This window comes from Gymnoscopelus braueri (assembly GCF_963280865.1).
Source record: "Gymnoscopelus braueri genome assembly, chromosome: 12".
NCBI classification, from domain to species: Eukaryota; Metazoa; Chordata; class Actinopteri; order Myctophiformes; family Myctophidae; genus Gymnoscopelus; species Gymnoscopelus braueri.
The window spans coordinates 25377266-25400351 of record NC_137614.1 but is presented as its reverse complement, the minus strand read 5'-3'; the positions used below and the strand labels follow the sequence as shown (position 1 = coordinate 25400351).

General features: G+C 41.6%; 1 protein-coding gene across 1 annotated transcript; it reads left to right on the top strand.

Annotated features, from left to right (window-relative positions):
- Positions 1 to 8862: 8862 nt before the first annotated feature.
- LOC308096451 (uncharacterized protein) lies at positions 8863 to 21703 on the top strand (the record flags this gene model as incomplete). The annotated part of the gene is made up of 7 exons (XM_080443872.1): positions 8863 to 9024; positions 11029 to 11632; positions 15418 to 15428; positions 15622 to 15656; positions 16081 to 16153; positions 16318 to 16406; positions 21479 to 21703. Exons 1-7 carry the CDS (start codon positions 8898 to 8900, stop codon positions 21701 to 21703), a joined length of 1164 nt encoding a protein of 387 aa, XP_080299998.1. The 5' UTR covers positions 8863 to 8897.
- Between the last annotated feature and the right edge of the window lie 1383 nt (positions 21704 to 23086).

Here is a 23086-nt window from a genome sequence, read left to right as displayed (position 1 = left end):
GTAGATGTGGACAAAAACAACGGTGGAGTGACGAGGCTAGTCGACGATTTTAGCATTGTTAGCTTGACGTCAAGCGTCATGGTTGAACTTACACCTGGTGTTTGCATTTCTCCATTTACAACTTGTACATCTACATAAACGTTCAGATTTCAAAGCATTTTGATCCGATTGGTGGCCATTGTCTCAACTACGCGGCTGTAGCGGTTGGGGGGTGTATGCACTCTGATACATTATAACTCTATGAGAAAATGGCCGCCGATCGGAATAAAATGCTTTTTAATTAACAATACGGAAGATACGGGTACTTAGACCCACCCGAAATGACGTGTAACATCCGTGGCCATGGGGTAAGCACTTTATATTGCAAATCTGAACGTTTATGTAGATGTACAGGCTGTAAATGAACAAAGTGCAAACGCCATGTTGCAGTTCAACAAAGCCGTTTATTTGCAGTGGTGGAAAGTACCTAAGTACATTTACTCAAGTACTGTACTTAAGCTCACATTCGACGCATTGTGAGCTTGTAGATCTGCTATTTTCAAATATTTCGTACTTTTGGTACTTCAAGTACATTTTGATGCCAATACTTTTGTACTTTTACTCAAGTACATTTTTAATTCTGGACTTTTACTTGTAACAGAGTATTTTTAGATTGCAGTATTGGTACTTTTACTTAAGTAGAGAATTTGAGTACTTTTCCCACCACTGCTTATTTGGCCTTGCTTTCAAGACTCTTTTTGAAAATAGCTGATGTATTTCACCTCAACTGGCGAAACTGGTCGTTTCTTTTGGGCTTGTTTTCATAGACCTCGTAGCTTGTTTCTCTCACAGCACAACACCAGCACTGGATTTTATCAATACATTTACTTACATCGGCAATTTGAAAATTGCCGATCTACAAGCATGCATTGTGAGCTTGTAGATCTGCTGTTTTCAAATAAATATTTTATTAAATCTATTATGATGATGATTACTTAATATGCTCAATTTTTTTTAAAATAATTAACCAGTTGAGGTACTTTTACTTAACTGGAGTATTTCCAATTATCAGTACTTTTGCTTCTACTCAACTACATCTCACAGGCAAATATTGTACTTTTACTCCACTACAATTATTTGAAAACTTTAGTTACTTTATAGATATACACATACAACACTAGCACTGGATTGTATCAATACATTTACTTACATCGGCAATTAGAACATTACCGATCTACAAGCATGCATTGTGAGCTTGTAGATCTGCTATTTTCAAATAAATATTGTATTAAATCTATTATGATGATGATTACTTATTATGCCTTTTTTTTACAACACAGATCCTCTATGGGGGTCCCTGGCACTAAATAAAGTGGACAGCTGACTGAAAGGTGTCAATGGGGGAGTGATTAGAGGAGTGGCTAGGCTGAATAAATTACCCATTGTTCACGCCCATTACCTGGAGCTGAGAGGTGCTCCGAAGTGACAATTCTTTAGAAGGGATTATCTCAGTTTGCACTATTATAGATAACCAGATTCAAATGATCACATCTTCTTCAAATATGTTCCAATTTTGAAAAATGCCAACTTGCGGCATAAAGCATTGTACCCAGTCACATATAACCCCCCATGCAAGATCTGTGTGAATTTGGAAAATATTCATACATTTTCAAAACATTTTTTTCCCAGATTTTTCTAGCCGATCTACGAGCTCACAACGAGCTTGTAGATCGGCTATTTTCAAATATTCAATGTATTTCTATATAGGTTTAAACTTTAAAGTGCTTGGGTGGCCTATATATAGTCGTTTCTTTTGAGATTGTTTTCATAGACCTGGTTGCTTATTTCTCTCGCCAAATCTGGCAACATCGTTCAGAACAGAGGCATAATCCTCGGACGTTCATAATGCCACGGAGTTAAAAAGTATTCCAGTCTTGATGATGACGAACCTTTATGTACATGTAGACCTACTCTATAGGCCTAAAGTAAGTGACAAAGGAATTATATCCCCTCATACCTGCAACCTACAAAGATATAATGGCCTGGCTGCAACAGAGAAGGCGTGCACGTGTTCTAAATGTTTTAACAACACCCGGTTGCATTGGCTGGGACATTCTGCACAATGAGCCTGCCGCAAGCGGGTATATTATGACTTTGTCATTTCTTGTTTCTCTCTAGGGCAACTTCAGACCCCTAATCCATATTGACATTGTGACTCCAGCATGTTAACCTGTAGTGGTGCCAGTGGTTCTCAAACTTTTTAATTTCAAGGACCCCCAAATCGATATGTTTTTGGCTGCGGACCCCCATTTGAAAATATTTTGTGTCAGGCACCCCCATAAGAACAGATCTGGGTGTTAAACAAATCGAATTATTAAAAATTGGTCACAATTCTTCAAGAATTTTCTAAAATGTTCAAAAATAAATTGCTAGTGCGACACATTCTGAGCTTGTAGATTAGCTATTTTTGAATAGCTGAAATATAAAATAGTGTAGTGGTTAAACTGATTTTTATGCTATATTATAAGTTTGCTGGGGACCCCCTGGAACCCTCTCTGGGCCCACTTTGAGAACAACTGTGCTACAGTATGTCCCTCATTACAGAGTGGCTGAGACCAAGGCGGTGCACAGTAAAAGCCTCAGTGTTCATTTATCCATTTTTAACTCCAAAAGTGTACAAATTTAACCAAATGGACCAGTAAGAATCCATTTGGTTACATACATACATTTGTACACTCTCAGAGTGTAAAGGCCAAGAGATCGTCTCCTTCCATCTTCACAAACATCCTATAAACACCAATGGCTGCTCTCTCCTATAATTTATATCACTCTCTGTGACCGACACAGTGAACTCACTGTGTGGAGGAACAAGTTTATCCATGTGTTAAAAGAAAGCATAATGCGTTCATACATGCGTTCCACATTCAGGCGCCTGAAGCAAAGTTGCAACACACATTTCTGGGTGACGAGCTTCTGGCTGCAGGTCAACTGCGCTCGGACATGCTGATTATACAGCTGTTGTGTTTTTTTTTTTTTTTTATGTTATTGCCTTTAGTGAATAAACACACAAAACATTTTTGTGATACTGCTGTATAGAAGAATGAGAAAAATTAATAGTCCAAAACATTTATAAAAAATGATATACTGTGTACTGTGTGTTAGTATGTATGTGTGATTTTTAATTGGTGTTGGTCCTTGTTATCCAACCAATAGTATACTGTCACATAACCATGAACAACACATCCGCAATCTAATTTTCCGCCTATAGCACTCTGTCTAACTTCATCATCTATGAGCCTATCATGTCACACCAAGAATAAATGGTGGGCTGAACCATTAGGATATGCTATTAACACAGTCAGAAATTTTTTGAATGGTTTGCAAACATAATATTTCATGGTGCAATCTAAATTAGTGATTAGCATTGGAGACCAATCCAATGTCACCCAGAGGCACTCTGCAAAGTAAACATCCTAACAAATAACCCTGCATATATGCATATATGCAAATGTGCATATGTACAGTAGACCATCACATTTCTGCTTGATGTAGCCTTTTTAATATTTTTACATTAATAGCAACTCTAGAAACATCTCCCTACTGTACATTTCTGTATGGGGCATAATGCTGAGCTGTCCTTTATGTTTGGCAACATTCAGATTGATACAGTGCATACTGTACATCTATACATAAAAAGGCATTTTTGCAGATCATTTCGTAAGTCTTTGAAGCACTTAATCTCAAGCTTGGCTCAGTGTTCCACTGAATATCCAAAGACAAATAGGCTGCTCTGACATACTTGCCTACACTAAATCCTCTTACTGATTGCATAGCTTTTCAGCCCTGCCAATTTAAACTTTAAACTTAAATTTTCTTAACATTAAATGACATTACCCAAGAACCTTGAAGTGACATGAGCCAAGCAAAACAATAAGCAAAGCAACCACCGTGACAAACAAGCAAATATAAGTAACATGAACATGTAGTTCTTTGCCTTTGTTAAAATGATTACTCTCTGCATTCTGCTTTCATCCGCAACATCCTTTATTGAGCAGTGACACGTTAATGTGTTTGGTTCATTGTATGTTTGTTAACTCTGATACTGTGCTAATGATCATCAGCCTCCACTGTATCTGTATGGCTCCTACACAAATAATGTGACATTCGCCAACCATTACTGGCCATGTAATTTTAGACTTCTGAAGCCTTGAGTTTCCAGGTGTGTGCACCAGTTAACTGATACAAAACTTTTCTTTCAAATCAAGCTCTATCTCGCCGCTAGCTGTGCCAAGTCTACTTAACCTCAACGTTCTCTTCACCTTGTTCCTGCCTTTTTGACAGCCTAGCTATGGACTGGAGGCAGCCAATTTCCCAGCAGTCTGCTAGAGCTAGATTTGCATTAATGAGGCCTGCAGCGTTAAGCTGAAGGGGTGGCTTTTGGTCGAATCACCAGCTGCTGAGAAATAAGCCACAAACTTTTACTGACATAAGCATTTAGCTAGGCTGGGCACTCAGGAGGACCTAAGGTAGAGGATATTTGAAGGAGAATGCCTTGATGCCAGTCTTGTAGCCCACTGGCTTTTACTGGGCTTATGTCTAAGAGGAAAATGCATGGATCACATTTTTCTGTCAGGCATGTGGAGAGAACGGAAATGTATGTACAGTAAATGCAGAGTGGCCACCCACTTTACTCAATATGTTGCCTTAACAATAAATCTTTGACATGGAATATCAGTAGGCTATTCTGTGCACTCACTGCACTGCTTGATGTGACAGTTAAAGAGCAAAATAAACTGAGTTATATACAGTATTATCACAAACGTATATTTTAGTACAAATATACTATACAAAAAATGCTGCTTTATTCCGACTGCATGGAACGTTGTTTAAATCTTGGGAAGACCATTTAATTAAAGTAATTTGCAAAGCACTGAGATAATCAAAAACACATAATTTACTATAGGAGAAGGTGCCACCAACATTCATAATATTGATAACATAACAAAAAGCTGCTATGCTGATACTTTACTGTATTAAACAGAGCAAAAGTTCTATGCAGAAGTTTCACAAATTGCTGGTAATAAGGTCAATTTTTCACTAGAATTGCGGCATGACAATTACTGAAAATATTGCATATTAGTGAGAAGAAGTTCATGAATTAGAGTCAGGAGGAAAAATGGCCCATTTGGATAAATAATTTCAGTTTTATCCGTTTTGTAAAAAGTTCTCAATTGGAACCCATTCCTCTTTTTTTTTGCTATGACCAGGCTGAACATTTGCCCATGACTCTTCCATGATTCATTGCCCAATACAAAGACAATGAGTGTGATTTACTACTGCAATGCCATCTCATAGGATTACAATCTAAACTTGCTGGTCTGAGCATTATATTTTAAGTGTATTTGGTGAAAACCCCAGCAGTGCTTATTATAATTGATTTGGTGATGGTGGAAATATTATGTTTAATAGGTTTAAGTTTGACAAAAGTTTAGGAATCACAAGGTAACATTTTCTGTACGAGATACAAGGTACAAGTGATAAAAGGCACAGTTTAAAACAGTTTCAACTTAATACATAATTTCTGTTAATAATGCGGTGATCCAATAGCCAAGCGGTTAGGGCGCATACCACATGGGTGCAATGCCCTGATCGATTCCTGGCTGGCCGGACCATAATGCTGGATGTCTTCCTCCTCTCTCATTCCCATAGTGTTATTTATTCATAAAGACAATGATAAACTATAACTTCAATAGTGCTTAACCATGAATTTTTATTATTATTATGTAATTATTATTACATAATTATACAAATGTATTAACCGATTTTAACATTAGTTCTCTACAAATTGGACATTGGTTCTGCCAAGTTAGGTTGTTCTTCTGTCAAAATCTGTTCTCTTCCGACGGTAAGAGGCAAATGCCTAACACCCGGGAAGCATTTTTTCCCCAGGGGGCCATACTGACTTCGATAAAGTGGGTGAAGGGCCACTGGATTGAAACTAAATGTTAAAACTGCACGAATTTGATAGACACAGCAGACTATACAATAGGGTCAACTATTTTTTTTTATTTGACAGCTGCATTGTATCACTCACATTATGTTGTAAATATGGACTCAAGGCAGAGACTGTATGCACTGTTACATTATATAATTTTAACATTTGATTTTAACATTTATTAATTACACATAATTATTTGGAGTCGATTTAAATTAATTTCCCTCAAAACCATTAATGCTGCCTTTTAAGATGTAGATTTTTGGTCGGGTAATTTTGTTTTTCTTTGAGGACTTCGGGGGCCAGATTGAAATGGTCAAAGGGCCGGGTCCGGCCCTCGGGCCGTATGTTGCCTATGTGTGGCCTAGCCGAAGGAAGGCCCGAAGGGGATTTCCCAACAGTGTAGGGAGGGAGTTGTTTGAAAGCAAAACATGTGCTGCTGGTTGCCAGCCTTGCTATTACGCAACCATTCTATAAACCGTCAAAAGGTCACTGTTTTCTTCTCTGTGTTTTGGTTCCTTGAGCATAGACTCCAGTGTCTCAGCCAAGAATTCTACCATACTAATCACAGCAGACGTGTTTGGTGAGTTTGTGCTCTGTTGTTCTCTCAAGTGCCAGGCCAAGCCAGATGAACCATGGAGGATTCATCCCCGGTCATGGGCAGGAACTTTTCCCCTGCACCATAACAATTTGTTGATTTCGCTAGTGTTTCAGCAGAACTAAAAATACTCTATATATGGGCATCATCCGGGCACACACACCATCGGTATCTCTATACTGTATATGGGCATGAGACGTGCTGATTTGCGCTGATGCCCGGGCATGTCAATATTTGAGTGATAACACGACGCATATCAGCCTGCCCATCATTACCGGGGTTATTGCATTGACAATGAATCGGGGATGTCTAGTCCATATGTGCATATCTGCATGCCCTCTACAGATAGACATGCAACGTTAACTATACTGTAGTGGTAGCTAAAACTCTGTAGAACTAAGCATATAACTTTGACTACATCATAAAGAATTCTGACTTAAAACTCAAAGCTTAGGTTTAGGACTGTTATGTTTGTTTCCCTGAGTTGCTTTGTGTGTCCTATATGATTTGAAGTATATATGAAGTATTTCATTTTCTGTAAATATCTTAAGCTATTAATAAAAATGGGTTTCACTCCCTGTTTATGTTGCATCCCTTTTTCCTCTAGACTATAGGGACGAAACAGCGGTTCTCAACCTTTTCTGCATCAGAGCCCACTCGGAAATCACCAAAGTGTTCGCGGCTCACCCATCTGACCACTTAACACGGTAGCCGAATGGCAGTCGTGTTAAGTGGTCAGATGTGTTAAGTGGTGAGATGTGTGGGCCGCGTGCATTTTAATTTTAATGATCAATACATCGATTGTGTTTGGGCTTGGATCAGTGGAACTAACATAGTATACTTTCAGTTTTCAGTTCAGTATCACAATGAAAACTTCTAAAGAAAGAATACCATGACATTTTTGTAACATTATTGTTTCATTTATTAATGTATTAATAAATATTAATATTAATGTTATTTTGTCATAAAAATCTTAGTTTTTTGCCAATCATTTGAGGGCCCACTTGCAATATCCTCATGGCCCACCAGTGGCCCCCCAGGCCCTCAGTTTAAAGGGATTGTAGGCAACATTAAGCCTAAATTTGAAAAATATTTATATATATATATTTTGCATTTTTCCCCCTCTATCAGCCACTATATAATGATGTTGGGGTGTTTTCCTGCATTGAAACACAGTCCTCTTTCTGAAATCCGTATTTTCCCTACTGTTTATGTTTGTCCGGGGCGTAAATTAACGCACGCATGTGCGCATCCGTGTCCGTGTGAACTTTTTACTTTCGGTTTTAAAACGCTCTCAAACTTATTTTTTGAGGCACAGAATTTACTTTTCAAATAGCGTTAGGATAGAATTTAGTTGTTTAACTTCATATATGTGGTCAATTTATCATGAAAGAGCCTATTTAAAAATAAAAATTCAGAGAACCGGCAGGGGCGGGCAGTTCCGCGAATTGTATCCGAATAAAGCAACCTATATTCGGCATGGCCCGTTTAGAAGTCCCCTTAACTCTATGGAAGTCCTCCCTGCGTCACCCCCTGGTGGTCGGGGAAACGAACTGCTGGAGTTTTTTTCTTTGTTTATCTCTGAACTTGCCTACAATCCCTTTAAGTACTTTAAGTATTTTTTACACACTTTTATTACTTTTTACCCACGGTAGTTACTTTTTAGTCACTTTAGTTACTTGAGTTACTCTAAGTACTTTTACTCAAATTGTAGATCGGTCATTTTAGTGTTTGTGTGTGTGCGCGCAAGTGTGCTGAGCCAGCCTCTGTGTGTGTGCATGTCTTTAAGTGGCACATGTGTTGCACTGTCTTGTTTGTGTTTAATTAGTGTAACTGTTTGCATGTTTGTGTTGCAATCAGCTGCGGCTGTTGAGGCCGTGCTCATACGGACAAACACACTCAGTCACTTGTTGGAGCGGTTGGCACAGCTCAAGAACTGAAATATTTAAGTAAAGTAAAAGTACCTAAAAATGTTACTCAAGTACAGTACTTGAGTAAATATACCTAGTTTCCAGCAGTGATCTGGGTGCATGTACCCATATGTGACTCTGTGAGTGCTGGAGCAGTTGGTGGGGAGTGGGTGGAGCAGGGGGTGGAGAGTGGGTGGAGCAGTGGGTGGAGAGTGGGAGGGTCCTGGTTATGACAGCGCTGTTCTGTCCAGTGTTGATCTGGGAGAGTTTAGCCAGGGAGCGGAGCAGAGGACTGGGTCAAGTCATTACCAGTGTCCTACTGACCTCAAGACCGTAAAATGTCAGCAAGTACAGTCAGATCCCAAACGGTAAAACCCGGGCCTCAAGTGTCGACCATCAAAGTGGACCGAAGAAGATGAACTATTTTTTTAAAAGAGAGATGTCGTCCAACAACTTTTCAGCTGCTGCGTCAGAGGAGGAACAGCGACAGATCTACCAGCAAGCCATGCTGAAGCAGCCTGTGATAAAGTTACACAGAATAGGTGTGTGCATGTTTTTTTTGTCACTGTACACTTTTCTTTCATCTTCAATAGAAAGCAGATGTACAGAAATGTTGTCGGTACTCGGTGGAGTAACGGAGTAATGCTTCCTTCCAGCACTAAATCAACTGTAGATATAAGCACTGAAGACAGCGAGTGTGTGTGTGTGTGTGTGTGTGTGTGTGTGTGTGTGTGTGTGTGTGTGTGTGTGTGTGTGTGTGTGTGTGTGTGTGTGTGTGTGTGTGTGAGTGTGTGAGTGTGTGTGTGTGAGAGAGAGAGAGAGACAGCTGCAAGAAGAATCAGTCATCATGCAGGCCAGGAATCAGCATAAATGTTCCAACGGCCAATCAGTGCCGGGCAGTTGCTGTTGTCGTCCTAAATTTAGAACAGTATCATTTGGTAATACAACACTGCATGCTCACCAGCCCAGCGGCCTTGTGGTTAGAGTGTCCGTCCTGAGATTGGGAAGTTGACCCCCGGCTGGGTCATACCAAAGACCGATGTTGGGCAATATATTACTCGAGAAAATAATGTTACTTATTACGTGTTACTCCTTAAAAAAAGAAATACTGTTATGTTACTTATTACTTGGAATCAAGAGTAATATATCATATTATATATTACTTTTGCCCCCCCCCCCTCCAAAAAAACCCCACAAAAATAATAAGAAAAAAAAGACAATACAATTTGTTTAGCCAGCTCCTTTTTGAACTGAATCCAATTTATTGGAATAATAAGAGTCACTAATCAGCCAAACTGAATAATTGTCTATAAAACAAAATAGTCAACAGTCTCTCATGTTTTGAACAATTTTTCTGCTGCAAATTCCACATTTGGAATAATAATTACCCCACGAGTGGTCATTTGAATGGGTCCCAGCCAGGGAAATTTTGAGTTCGAGTCCTAATAAAATAAAACGTTTTTCCCATTCAGACAGTATGGCAACATTGTCTGCCTTTCATTGTTTTCCAGGAAAAAAACAAACCATGTCACTCTCTGCCTTTCAATTATATTCAAGGGCAAGGCAAAGAAGTACCTTATGTCACTGCTATGTGCTAACTGCTAGCACACAACTCAGGTGGAATTGATCATTTTAAACTCTCTAAAGAGATCTAAAATGTTGTGCTTACGTCGACAACAAGTGTTGTCCCTATATCTACTTCAATGGACTACTTTGTTTGGGCTGACATGCTTTTTTTTTTTACGAGGCAACGTTGCGACGCGTCTACAACGTGAATGATTTCAATGTGGAGACACGTCTTGTAGGATTAACTTTTCATTGTCATTATGAAAGTTTCTTGAATTCTGACGGAGCAAGTTAATTAACATGAAGTAAATTGAGCAAACAGGAGGAGTAGGCTAGGTTACACAACACACACACACACACACACACACACACACACACACACACACACACACACACACACACACACACACACACACACACACACACACACACACACACAACCAGCATGGACTGACAGCGACGTGGAGCATGTGGGTCACACCCACATGACACACTGCGTCTCCGGCTCATAGACAATACAACCGCAGAGAGAGCGCTTTTATCTCGGTCAGAAACAAAAACAAATCACTTTCATTGTAACAAGTAACGCAGCGTTATTTAGATCAGTAAAATGGTATAATATTACTGTTTTGGCAGAGTAATACATTACACTACTCGTTACTTGGTAAAATAATAATATTGCAGTAATATATTAAAAGTAACTCATTACTGCCCAACACTGCCTAAGACTAAAAATGGGATCCAGCCCTGCTTGGCACTCAGAATCAAGGATTGGACTGGGGGTATGTCCCTGCTACAAAACATACTAGCGTCATGTGCAGGGGGTGTACTTGTACATCAAGCTGCCTCATGCTACAGAAACAGAACATAGGTTCCTGCCCTATGGGCCTCATGGCTCGACAAGGCTTACTTACTAATACAACATAGCTTGCATGTAATTTCAAAACATATTTTTTCTCTCTCCTCATTCTCCCTCCCAGATGTCTTTCCTGTCCAACTCAAACATATCTACCGCCGAAATAGACATCTCAAACATCAGCAGAGATTTCATACAGGGTTGAAGCCCTACCACTGTGACCAGTGTGGGAAACGGTTCAGCCAGAGCAGTACTCTCAAACTTCACCAGAGAATTCATACAGGAGAGAAGCCCTACACCTGTGACCAGTGTGGAACAAGGTTCAGCACGAGCAGTACTCTCAAACAACACCAGAGAATTCATACAGGTGAGAAGCCCTACCACTGTGACCAGTGTGGGAAACGGTTCAGCCAGAGCAGTACTCTCAAACTTCACCAGAGAATTCATACAGGAGAGAAGCCCTACACCTGTGACCAGTGTGGAACAAGGTTCAGCACGAGCAGTACTCTCAAACAACACCAGAGAATTCATACAGGTGAGAAGCCCTACCACTGTGACCAGTGTGGGAAACGGTTCAGCCAGAGCAGTAATCTCAAAGAACACCAGAGAATTCATACAGGAGAGGAGCCCTACCACTGTGACCAGTGTGGGAAACGGTTCAGCCAGAGCAGTAATCTCAAACTTCACCAGAGAATTCATACAGGAGAGAAGCCCTACCACTGTGACCAGTGTGGGAAACGGTTCAGCCAGAACGGTGATCTCAAAGAACACCAGAGAATTCATACAAGAGAGAAGCCCTACCACTGTGACCAGTGTGGGAAACGGTTCAGCACGAGCAGTAATCTCAAACTTCACCAGAGAATTCATACAGGAGAGAAGCCCTACCACTGTGACCAGTGTGGGAAACGGTTCAGCCAGAGAGGTACTCTCAAAAAACACCAGAGAATTCATACAGGAGAGAAGCCCTACCACTGTGACCAGTGTGGGAAACGGTTCAGCCAGAACTGTGATCTCAAAGAACACCAGAGAATTCATACAGGAGAGGAGCCCTACCACTGTGACCAGTGTGGGAAACGGTTCAGCCAGAGCAGTAATCTCAAACTTCACCAGAGAATTCATACAGGAGAGAAGCCCTACCACTGTGACCAGTGTGGGAAACGGTTCAGCAGGAGAGGTACTCTCAAAGAACACCAGAGAATTCATACAGGAGAGAAGCCCTACCACTGTGACCAGTGTGGGAAACGGTTCAGCAGGAGAGGTACTCTCAAAAAACACCAGAGAATGCATACAGGAGAGAAGCCCTACCACTGTGACCAGTGTGGGAAACGGTTCAACCAGAACAGTGATCTCAAAGAACACCAGAGAATTCATACAGGAGAGAAGCCCTACCACTGTGACCAGTGTGGGAAACGGTTCAGACAGAGCAGTAATCTCAAACTTCACCAGAGAATTCATACAGGTGAGAAACCCTACACCTGTGACCAGTGTGGGAAACGGTTCAGCACGAACAGTGAGCTCAAAATACACCAGATAACTCATACAGGACAGAAGCCCTACCACTGTGACCAGTGTGGGAAATGGTTCAGCACGAGAAGTCAACTCAAAGGTCACGAGATAACTCATACAGGACAGAAGCCCTACACCTGTGACCAGTGTGGAACAAGGTTCAGACAGAGCAGTCATCTCAAACGTCATGAGAGAACTCATAGAGGAGAGAAGACCTGACCTACCACTGACAGTTGGAGATGAAAGTAAAAAGCTTCTCTGTAAAGTCTCACCTCAAACAACATCACATTGTAAGATACAGTAATGTATCTTACAATGTAGTGGTGCACACTTACCGATGCAACACACACACACACACACACATGCATACGCACGCACGCACAACCTTCTCCTTTGATTACTTTTTACCCACTGTAGTTACCTTTTTAGTCACTTTAGTTACTTTTAAGTACTTAAAGCACTTTTACTCAAATTGTAGATCTGTCTTTTTAGTAGTATGTGTGTGTGCGCCTGTGCGTGTGCGTGTGTGTGTGTGTGTGTGTGTGTATGTGAGCACCTGTGCTGAGCCAGCCTGTGTGTGTGTGTGTGTGTGTGTGTGTGTGTGTGTGTGTGTGTGTGTGTGTGTGTGTGTGTGTGTGTGTGTGTGTGTGTGTGTGTGTGTGTGCGTGCATGTCTCCTATTTGTATTTAATTAGTGTAACTGGTTACATCTTTGTGTTGCAATCAGCTGCAGTGCCAAAAACATAATATTATATATAATAATACACCCGTGGAGTGCCATAAACGTGATATTACATTTTTTCAAAAAGAAAATCCCACAAGGGGGCGCTCTAACGCAACTTAGGAATGATCCTAGAACCCTTTAAAAAAGGGAATGGACGGATGTGACGATGATTGAGAAAAAGGTCCATATCTCCGAGCGCTTTGGATAAAAGCGCTATATAAATGCACCATTTACCATGTATTTTTACAGTGGTCAAAACAAGCCATTTTCGACGGGCGATCTCTCTGCAATGGCGGATCGCGGTAGAAATGTTGTTGTTCCAGTCGTTAGACGGGACCCTTGGCCATCGCCCAGACACCTTTAGTTTACATCCAGGTCCTCGTTGTGGCTTCTTCACCTCTAAAAAGATCGCAGAAAAACGGTAAAAAAAAAAACGCCGGCAGTGGATGTACCCTGTTTTTAAAAACCTCTGGCACTCAATGTGTTAATGAGTGGTTAATGTGAGGAGGAAACAGTGCCTAGTGAATCCATCCAGGCTTTACAATGAGCCATCATCCACCCATCATCTACCCAAGTGATAAAGAACTGGAGTGACAGTTGTCCTAGGGGGAACAATCATCATCACCCCCTTACGCATAGGGCTATGCGGAAGGGGGTCATTGGTTGGCTGTCATGCATCCCCTCAGTATCTGAAGCAATTAGCCCTCATTAAGAAAAATGTATCTCTATGCTGCCCATCAGCAGTACTCCCTCAATCTAAGCCTCCCCTGAGGTCAAGTTCTAGGCCCTATACACAGATATAGCATGGCCTTGCAGGCCAACCCATGTTAACAGACTGTTTGTATTACTCATCTTTAAATGATAGCATACTGTTCATATCCAGAGTAGTGTTAATTGACCAAGGACCACCGGAGGTCTATAGGCCCCCTCCTTTTTCACTGAAAATAGCCGATCTACAAGCTCACAAGCTATGAGTTCGTAGATGTATTTTCGGCAAAGGTTTGCCCCAGAACAGGAACGCTAGGGTTCTTTTGGAAAAGGGTGATTTACTGTATACTTAGTTGCTCGCAGGTGTCGTGCACCAAAATTAGGCCATCTACAAGCTCACAATGCGTTGAAGCGCGCAGGTGCTGTGAGCTTGTAGATCTGCTATTTTTGGTACACCACGTGCAACAAAGTACAGTATATCAAGCCATTGGTCACAGGGAGCTAAATGACTGAGGCCTAGAAAGCTATCAGCAACAGTTCTTCACCTCAAACAAAAAATGATGTGTCCCAACATGCTCAATACACACTATGATTGAGTATAGCTAAAAGTGTTTGGGACTGTTGCCAAAGTGATTTGAATTGATGGGAAAAATAAGATTGCTTTGACACAGATTCTGACACAGACACATCATTTGCATTCAAATACTTTTGTCCAAGGATGTCTGCACCAAGGTATTGGTCATTATTCTTCACCACACGGATTCCCATTCAGAACCTTCCAGTGATCAATCCACACTCATGTTATTATTACAAAGCCATTTCCAACAATGAGAGTGTAGGACAGGAGCTCCGCTGACTTGTTGAATGAAACTCTAATGGATGGCTGCGGGAGTCTGCAACGGAGACTGATTAATTAGACCTTCACCACGAGCTCTACAGCCTCTCCTCTCCATCTCATTAGAACAAAGGCCCCCCAATTCTTCTTTTGCTACAATACTTATTATCCTTTCAGAGGGGTGAAAACTGATATTCTCTGCATGTGCCACGATATGACATTAAGACTTCAGCGTGCTGTGCTGCTACGCTACCATGGAAGGAGCTGACATTTAGCTGCTCACACAAGCACATCCCAGAACTGTGGTCGCTCCCATGGGGGGAGATAGCAGGAATATAGCCCACTCTGATTAATGGTGATCTCATATTGTGCCTGGTGTCAGAGGCCGCGGTGGCTGTCAGCGGGTGGTGATGAGGATGACCACTCTACCCCCTTAGAAACACACACGCACGCGCGCACACACACACACACACACACACACACACACACACACACACACACACACACACACACACACACACACACACACACACACACACACACACACACACACACACACACACACACACACACACACACACACACACACACACACCTCTGTATACATGTATGTGACAATGGACAATGTGTGACATGCCCTCCGTCATAAGAGTACACTTCAATGTACTCTTATTTAGTTGAAAATCTAGGCCAACTCTTCCAAATCAGCGCATCCCCTCCCTTACCAATGTTTCCCTACAGAATCCAGAAAGGTAAGGATTCTAACTGCATTTTGGCTTAATGAGCATTGCACTAATGAATCAAAATGTAGTAGCCAATTTAATTGTTAGACGCAGTAACCTACCTACCCCTTTACTTGATAGAACAACGGAAAAATAGCTAAGCTTGTCACGTTTTCTCTGCCGAAGTCTGTTGGGGGTATGTGTGATTTTTTTTTTTTGCTAGACACAGGGAGACAGGGAGGTGCCAGAGACAAGGGGGTGAGCTGGCTTGTGTTGAAACAACAGCTCGTTATCGTAACTGCCTTTGTTTATCGGTAGGGGCTGTGTATCACACAATGCAGCTTCAACCGAAAAGTGGCGCATACAGCATTTCTAGAGCAGCCAGCTGCTTTGTCGGACAACTTCTCCAGCATGTCATACTGTTACAGGGCTACGGTAGACCTAACAAGTACATAAATGCTTGCTTTGGATGCTCTTGTATACGTGCCCATAATAACCTGAGTGCTCACATGCTGTGGTGGGTGCTCACGCTGGGTCACTCTTGGCGGGCTGTACTGGAACTACTCATGCCTAGGTACTGGTGTTTCAGGTTAAAAACATTCGATTTGGGAATTTTGCGGAGGGTCTAAGTCCAAAGTAAGGACTCCATTTACAGTGTGACACAGTTCATTGTGTCACACAGTACATCATCGGGGCGGCCATAGCTGAGTGGTTAGTGAGCCCGCCTAGTGAGCCAGAGGCCTTGGTTGCCCCAGGTACGATTCCAGGCCAGGTCAGCATATGTGTCGATGAAATGAAATTTGTCCCTGAGCAAGACTCTTAACCCCTGATTGACAGGCCCTCATTGGAAACAAGCCCGCAAGGACTTTCATGAACGTCCTGTTAAAAGGAATTATCCTTATCGTGTGATGTGTTGCAGGTTTCGTAAAGCCTGCTATGAATCAAGGACCTTCCCCAAGTGTGACATCTGTACCTTCGTCCCATAGGTCCCTTCAACCCACAATACCTGTAATATAGTAGCGTTGCATCAACTAGGCTAGGGTATCCAAACAGTCAGTTATGTGATCAGGGTCAAACCCCGTTCCTGTAACACTTGTAACACTTCAATGTACTCTCATTTAAATTCACACGGTTTAACAGACCAAACCAGATATTATTTTGTCTAGTGGGTGACACGTGCCCCTGACATGCATGCTTTCATCATCATTCTCATAGGGATGAAAAATGCTTTACTTGCGCCATTCGGTGTCAGTGGGCATTTAGTAGGATGCAGTCAGGCAGACAGCGGTGCTAAAGTAATGTGCTGGAGAGCTGGCAGGATGCCAGTCAGGAGTCGGGACCAGAAACATCTGTTCACATTATTAATGAATCAATTATAAGTCGCACGTGTGCCAGGCCTGCAGGGCTTAGGGCTGAGTCGTGGTAAAGGGAGGGAAGAGAGAGAGGCTGTCCACGTAGAGTTTAAATGTGCCAACGGTTTGATCTACCCACAGGGTTTCATCCTCTGTTACAGAACACATCATACACTGTATGAGTATTGCATGGGAAAGCTGAGAATGAAATTGGGCTTTCTATATAGAAATAAATCTCGCTTTACTTTATTTACAAGAAAAAATATAGTTGAAACAGTTTATCTCTCTGCATTGGACTATGGGGATGTTATTTATGGGCAGGCGGCCAGTTCCACTCTCAAAACTTTAGATACAGTATATCACTCCGCATTAAGATTCATCACCGGACACATTCACTTATATGACACACCATTGCCTGCTATACCAAAATATTGGCCGGCGTGCTCTATCAGTGAGGAGGGGTCAGCATTCTTATTTAATTAAAAGCTATTTTACAAAAGCTCCTCCCTATCTCCCAGCTCTTGATTATTGACATGATATACCCGTCCGATTCTGTTTTCTGTTACTGTGCCCCAATATACTTACAAAACAAACTTTCAGTTGACCTCATTAATACCGGTGAGTCAATTCCAAGATTTAATACCTAATTGTATTGACTAATCATGACTTTTAATTTTCTTCTTATTTGTTCTAGCCATGCTATTTGATTTTAGTTGTGTTTGCATTAACTGTATGTCTGTACCTCGACACCATTGAAAATGAGGGTTCTCCCTCAATGCATTTCCCGAGGTTTTAAATCAATAAAATGATAATGCAGTCGTTGTGCAGTGGCACACATGCTGCTTGTGGGAAGCGGAAGATTGTATTCCATTAACACTACAAATGTAATACAAACCACAAATCAAATATTGTACTACCTTTTGACTGCAGGCGAACCGCCAGCGTGCACACACATATACAGTATGTTTTACAGTTGCAACTGAGTACACATGTGTATGTCAACAGTGGCACATGGGTAGGGCTACATATCCAGCTACTGTGATTCATCATGCAGGCAGTGCACTGAGATACTGTCAGGAAGCATTTACATCATTAGAGAAGAGGTGAGGCCACCTTTCCCATGCTTTACATGGTGGCCATTGACTCTTAATTGGTTCCAGCATGTTTCATGCCCCCCTTGAGAAGTATTGCCTGGCAGGGCAGTTAAACTGTAAATCCTCACGCAACGCAGGGCAGTGGCATTTCCTGAATGAGTCATACAGTATACTAGCCTGACACTCAGCCTGAATTTTCATTTCGTTTCACTCCATTATTCAGTCTGAAAGCCCTCTCAATGCAGCGGAGTTCTGAGATGGGGGCGTGGCCAAAGTGGGACTCTACTATGAACCAATGCGATTGGTTCATACTGGATTGTCCCGATCCCGATTCGTCGTACAGATTTTCAACCGAGAAACACCCGCTTTCGAAAGCGTCACCAGACCCTGAATGCTAGGCAAAGGATTCAGGGGGTGGAGCCAGGCTAACAGTATACTGTTGCAGATAAAATCGTGAACATGTGGTCATTGTGCATATGTACCATATATAATAGTGTGTTTGTGTGTGTGTGTGTGTGTGTGTGTGTGTGTGTGTGTGTGTGTGTGTGTGTGTGTGTGTGTGTGTGTGTGTGTGTGTGTGTGTGTGTGTGTGTGTGTGTGTGTGTGTGTGTGGGTGTGTGTGTGTGTGGGGGTGTGTGTGTGTGTGTGTGTGTGTGTGTGTGTGTGTGTGTGTGTGTGTGTGTGTGTGTGTGTTATATATATACACAATTACAATTTAGACATTTAGCAGACGCTAAATTACATTTTAGCCTTTGCATAAGCCTGCAGGGTCGTCGAGGCTAGGGAAAGTGCTACGGGCTAAGGTGGAGTCTGAACAGGTGAGTTTTCAGATTACGGTGGAAGATTGGGAGCGAGTCTGCAGTTCTAATTACATAGGGGAGTTCATTCCACAGTTTGGGAGCCAGAAGGGAGAAGAGTCTGGGATGTGTGGAGCGTTGTCCCGGATGTTTTAACGAAGGTTCTGCCAGCTTTATATATATTATATATATATATATATATATATATATATATATATATATATATATATATATATATATATATATATATATATATATATAAGAAGTGAACATGTTGTCTGTGGTGCTGGGCTGGGCTGGGCTGGGCTGGCAAACTAACATTAAACTGTAAGTGAAGTGATATCATTAGGGAATTGATTCACTGAGAAGACAGCAGCTACTACAACTGCTACTACAACAGAGAACGTGTTATTCAAAAATTCTTAATATCGAAGCAATAATAGAACAAGCGCGTGCTAAGGCAGAACTCTGCAATGTCATCACAACACTTTGAAATGACAGCTCTGTCAAAGCACAGAGATCTGGAGCGGTCATCCCCTGTGGTCTCCTCGCATTGAATTGCTGTGATTTCTTCCGTTTTAGAATGATGTTCCTTCGCAACTGTCAAAGTTAGTTATCTCTAGGAGTAGACAGCCCATTGTTTTCAGGCAGGTCTCAATATATACCTTTTTTGTTTTTAATCTCAAAATGATGAATGCTTCATAACGCAACCAATCACATCTGACATTGCTTTATGGTTTGTTTGTTTTTTACTTTATTAGATTTTATTGAAACAAATAGACACAAGAGGCGATCATGAATGTTGTATTGACACCATATTATTTCTGTGAAAATTCCAAGTTAATGAAAAGTTACCAGTTCTTTTAAACTAACTGCAGTAAAACCATCTTCCCTTGTATAGTGAGAGGATGGAAAATTGAGAGCTGACTTAAGTTTTGATGTGTTAGTGGGTTCAATAAAATCTGCAAGGATTTCAAAACGCATTCTTCCACAGCCAGCAGATCACTTCAAGAAGCCTCTGGCTCAGTAGAGTACCTCAGCCTGCGCAGGGCAAGAGAGGAAATCAGATTGAATAAGATTCAGGTTATTCAAAACCATTTTTACATTGCCTGGAATTTGTATCGCTCAGCGCTTTTTCACAAAAGAACTGTCCTTTTACATTAAAATGACTGACCCTTCTCTGTCACACAAAGTTCCATGCAGACCTATATTTTTGTTGATGCAGTTAGCTGTGCTTCGGGCAAAATAACAACTTGCTTTTTTGACCAGAACTGATGGCTTTTTACCCTTTTTTTGTTGAAACACAAGGGGAAAAAGATTACTTCCATTCCAGTGCCCATTTATTGCCCTTCCAGTGATGTGTGACCCTGTTTTATTTGATTTCATTTGTTCACTTCCATCACTGTTATTCATTTTGATTTGCAGAAACGGCCAAGCAGAGAAGTTAGACATCCATTTGAAATGGCACTATGGAACCTAGTTCATAACCTCTAAATGTACTCATCTGCAACTTTTGTTTTACAACATGCTCCAACAAGAGCATGTTGATCCCTGAATCTTGATTGTTTTGGAGAAGGGATTTTTCTTTTGCTATCCTTTTGTACAAAATTTCACATTATGAAGACCTGTTTTCTTTGTCATGTTCAATATTTTCAGATTTCATTATATGACACATTTGAAACTGTTCTTTCATTATCTGTAAAAATCTGAAAGCACAAAGTTCTAGCCCTGTACACAAAAATGTCAGTAAATTACCCAATTCTCCTGTTAACCTAGTTTCCTGCCATATGAGACGTGAAAACACAGTGCTGCCATGCTACACTATGATGATTAACAACTGTGATAGTAGCAGGGCAGAGGGCAGGGCAGCTGGCATGGCACAGCACCCTCTAAAGTTAACGAGCATAGTGCATAATTAGCTATTTAAGAAGCCTTAATAGGTCTGCACCTGGAAACAAGGTGGAGCTCCTGTGGGTGGGATTCCAGTGGGTTTTAATTGCTTTAGTTGAACACTGTATCTAACCGCATTATCTTGAAAAATCTATTATCAATTATCTATTTTAACTAGGGGCAGATGCATTCAAAGAACACAGTACATTCTATACACAGTGAAATAACATACATACACCGTAAAATCCTCAATCCTTGTACACTCTCTGGGTTAAATTAACAGTGAGGATTTTACTGAGTATACACAGAGAGAAACTGATGCAAAGTGACTGCACCTTCACTAGCAATGTTATCACAGAAATTGACTCGGGAGCCTTCTCAATTTGTAATTTGGTAAACAAGCGAAGAGAAGGCTATTATTTACACAGTGTCTCTGTTGGTTCAGGCAACACGCTAAGGGCCTGGGAATCAGATGAGAGCAATCCCTCCAAATGCCTAAGAAGATACTGATATTCACCATCAGTACCTATGATGGCATGAAACCGGCCCTAATTGAAGATTTCGCATGGGGGACGGATTTGGGGGGAACAAAAAAGATGTTCACACTTTTATGTTGTTTCCTACAGAAAAATACAAGACTGAAGAATCAAAGTGCTGATAATCATAAAAATACACATAATAGAGCCCTAACATTTACAAGTCACTATTAACACGTCTACTGTATGCTACATGAAAGTCAAACTGCCAGTAATTCAAGGTTGAAATCACAGCACATCACGTGCACTTATAAAAACATCAGCTTTGTCATTCTAGTAGTAAAAGACAGTTAGTGTGCAGTTCATGATAGTCCAGTTTACAAATCAGCATCTAATGACAGTCTAAACCAGTCATACTGTACATGTAACTACCCCCCCCCCTTTTTTACCCCCCTTTTTTTCCTTCCACAGTGTCTGCAGAGTGGCATTGTCACTGATGTGGGGGGACACATAGCCACCCATGCCCCCTCCACCGACCACAATGATCCGGTTGCACCAGATGGGAGTGACTTTTCCCCCCTCCCCTCTCCCCAGGCCCTTGGCAGCCGGGACAAGGCACCAACAGAAAACAGGGCACAGGGAGCAGGTCTCCCCACAGGACACGATACACACTGGGAGGCCAGACACAAGGAGTAAAGCTCTGACTCCACCTGTTTACCTCCAGCACTTGGCTGGAGGTATACGCGCACGCACGCACGCACGCGCACACGCACACGCACACGCACACACACACACACACACACACACACACACACACACACACACATTGCTTTTCTAGATATTCAAAGTTGCTTTACATGGGAAACAATACTAGGCCAACAAATAGTATATGGTTGAACAGTGCATGAAACGCTGGAGCGTTTATTTTGAAATGACAGAAACACAAATGATTTTTAAATAGTTGTGGGCAGGAATGGGTTGTCAAAAAAGAAAAGGGGGTCCCGCAAAATCCTGCAATAAATGATGTAGCGCACCTGAAGCATGTGTGGTCGTGCTTTACTTTAGCTTCATATTAACACATTTATCTTATGGCTAAATGTATAGTAGAACATCATTTTGAAATGTTGTTCCAGGCATGTATGTTACATGTATGTAACCATTAATAAGTCGAGCCGAACCCACTGTGTCGCTGTCCGTGGTGCTATAGCCGTCTCTCTGTGTCTGTTTCTGTCTGTAATGTTTTTTGGTCCCAATGGAAATATTATGGGATTATGCTGGACTAGACGGTAATATTGCGGAATTATGTAGAACTAAACAGCACTTACAATTTGGTGCGGGCGGGAGTGGACAGTCAGAAATTTACTGGAGGCTTTCAGAAATTAAACCAATTGAAGGTGTGGGCGGATATGGTCAGAAATCCAACGGCAGCGGGCGGACTAAGAAAACGGTCCCGCACAGGGCTATCAGAAGCTGCAGAATGCGGCTACACAAGTTCATCCAAAATGTATCAAATCTTTGCCACAAAACTTGCTAGATGACCTATACCCACCATTACAAATAAAAGGATGCCTGTTGTGACGTTCTTTTTTCGGAAATGATTGTGTTCCAAAAACTGTAAAAAAAAAAAATAAGCGCGTTTGTGAAGTGCTTGCACATAGCGATTGCTCTCCATCTCTGTCACACGCTCATTCCCTCGCTCCATCTTCCTCGCTGGATGGACGATTGCTCTGCTATTCTCTCTCTATTGCTATTGGCTTCATTGTTTGGCCAGCCAATGGCAAACTTTTTAAGGTTGTGGGCGGTAATGGGCGATAAAAAAAGAAACGACCTGTGGTTCCCACAAAATCCTGCGATAAATGATGTAGCGCATCTGAGGCATGTGTGGTTGTGCTTCACTTTAGCTTGATATGAACACATTTATCTTATTATGGCTAAATGCATAGGAGAACATCCTTTCGCAATAGGTATGTGCATAAGGCATGTATTTAATAACCTACTGTACTGTCAAGCAGTAAGTCCAGCCGAGCCTACTGTGTCGCTGTCCATGCATTGGTGCTATAATGGCCATCTCTCTCTGGT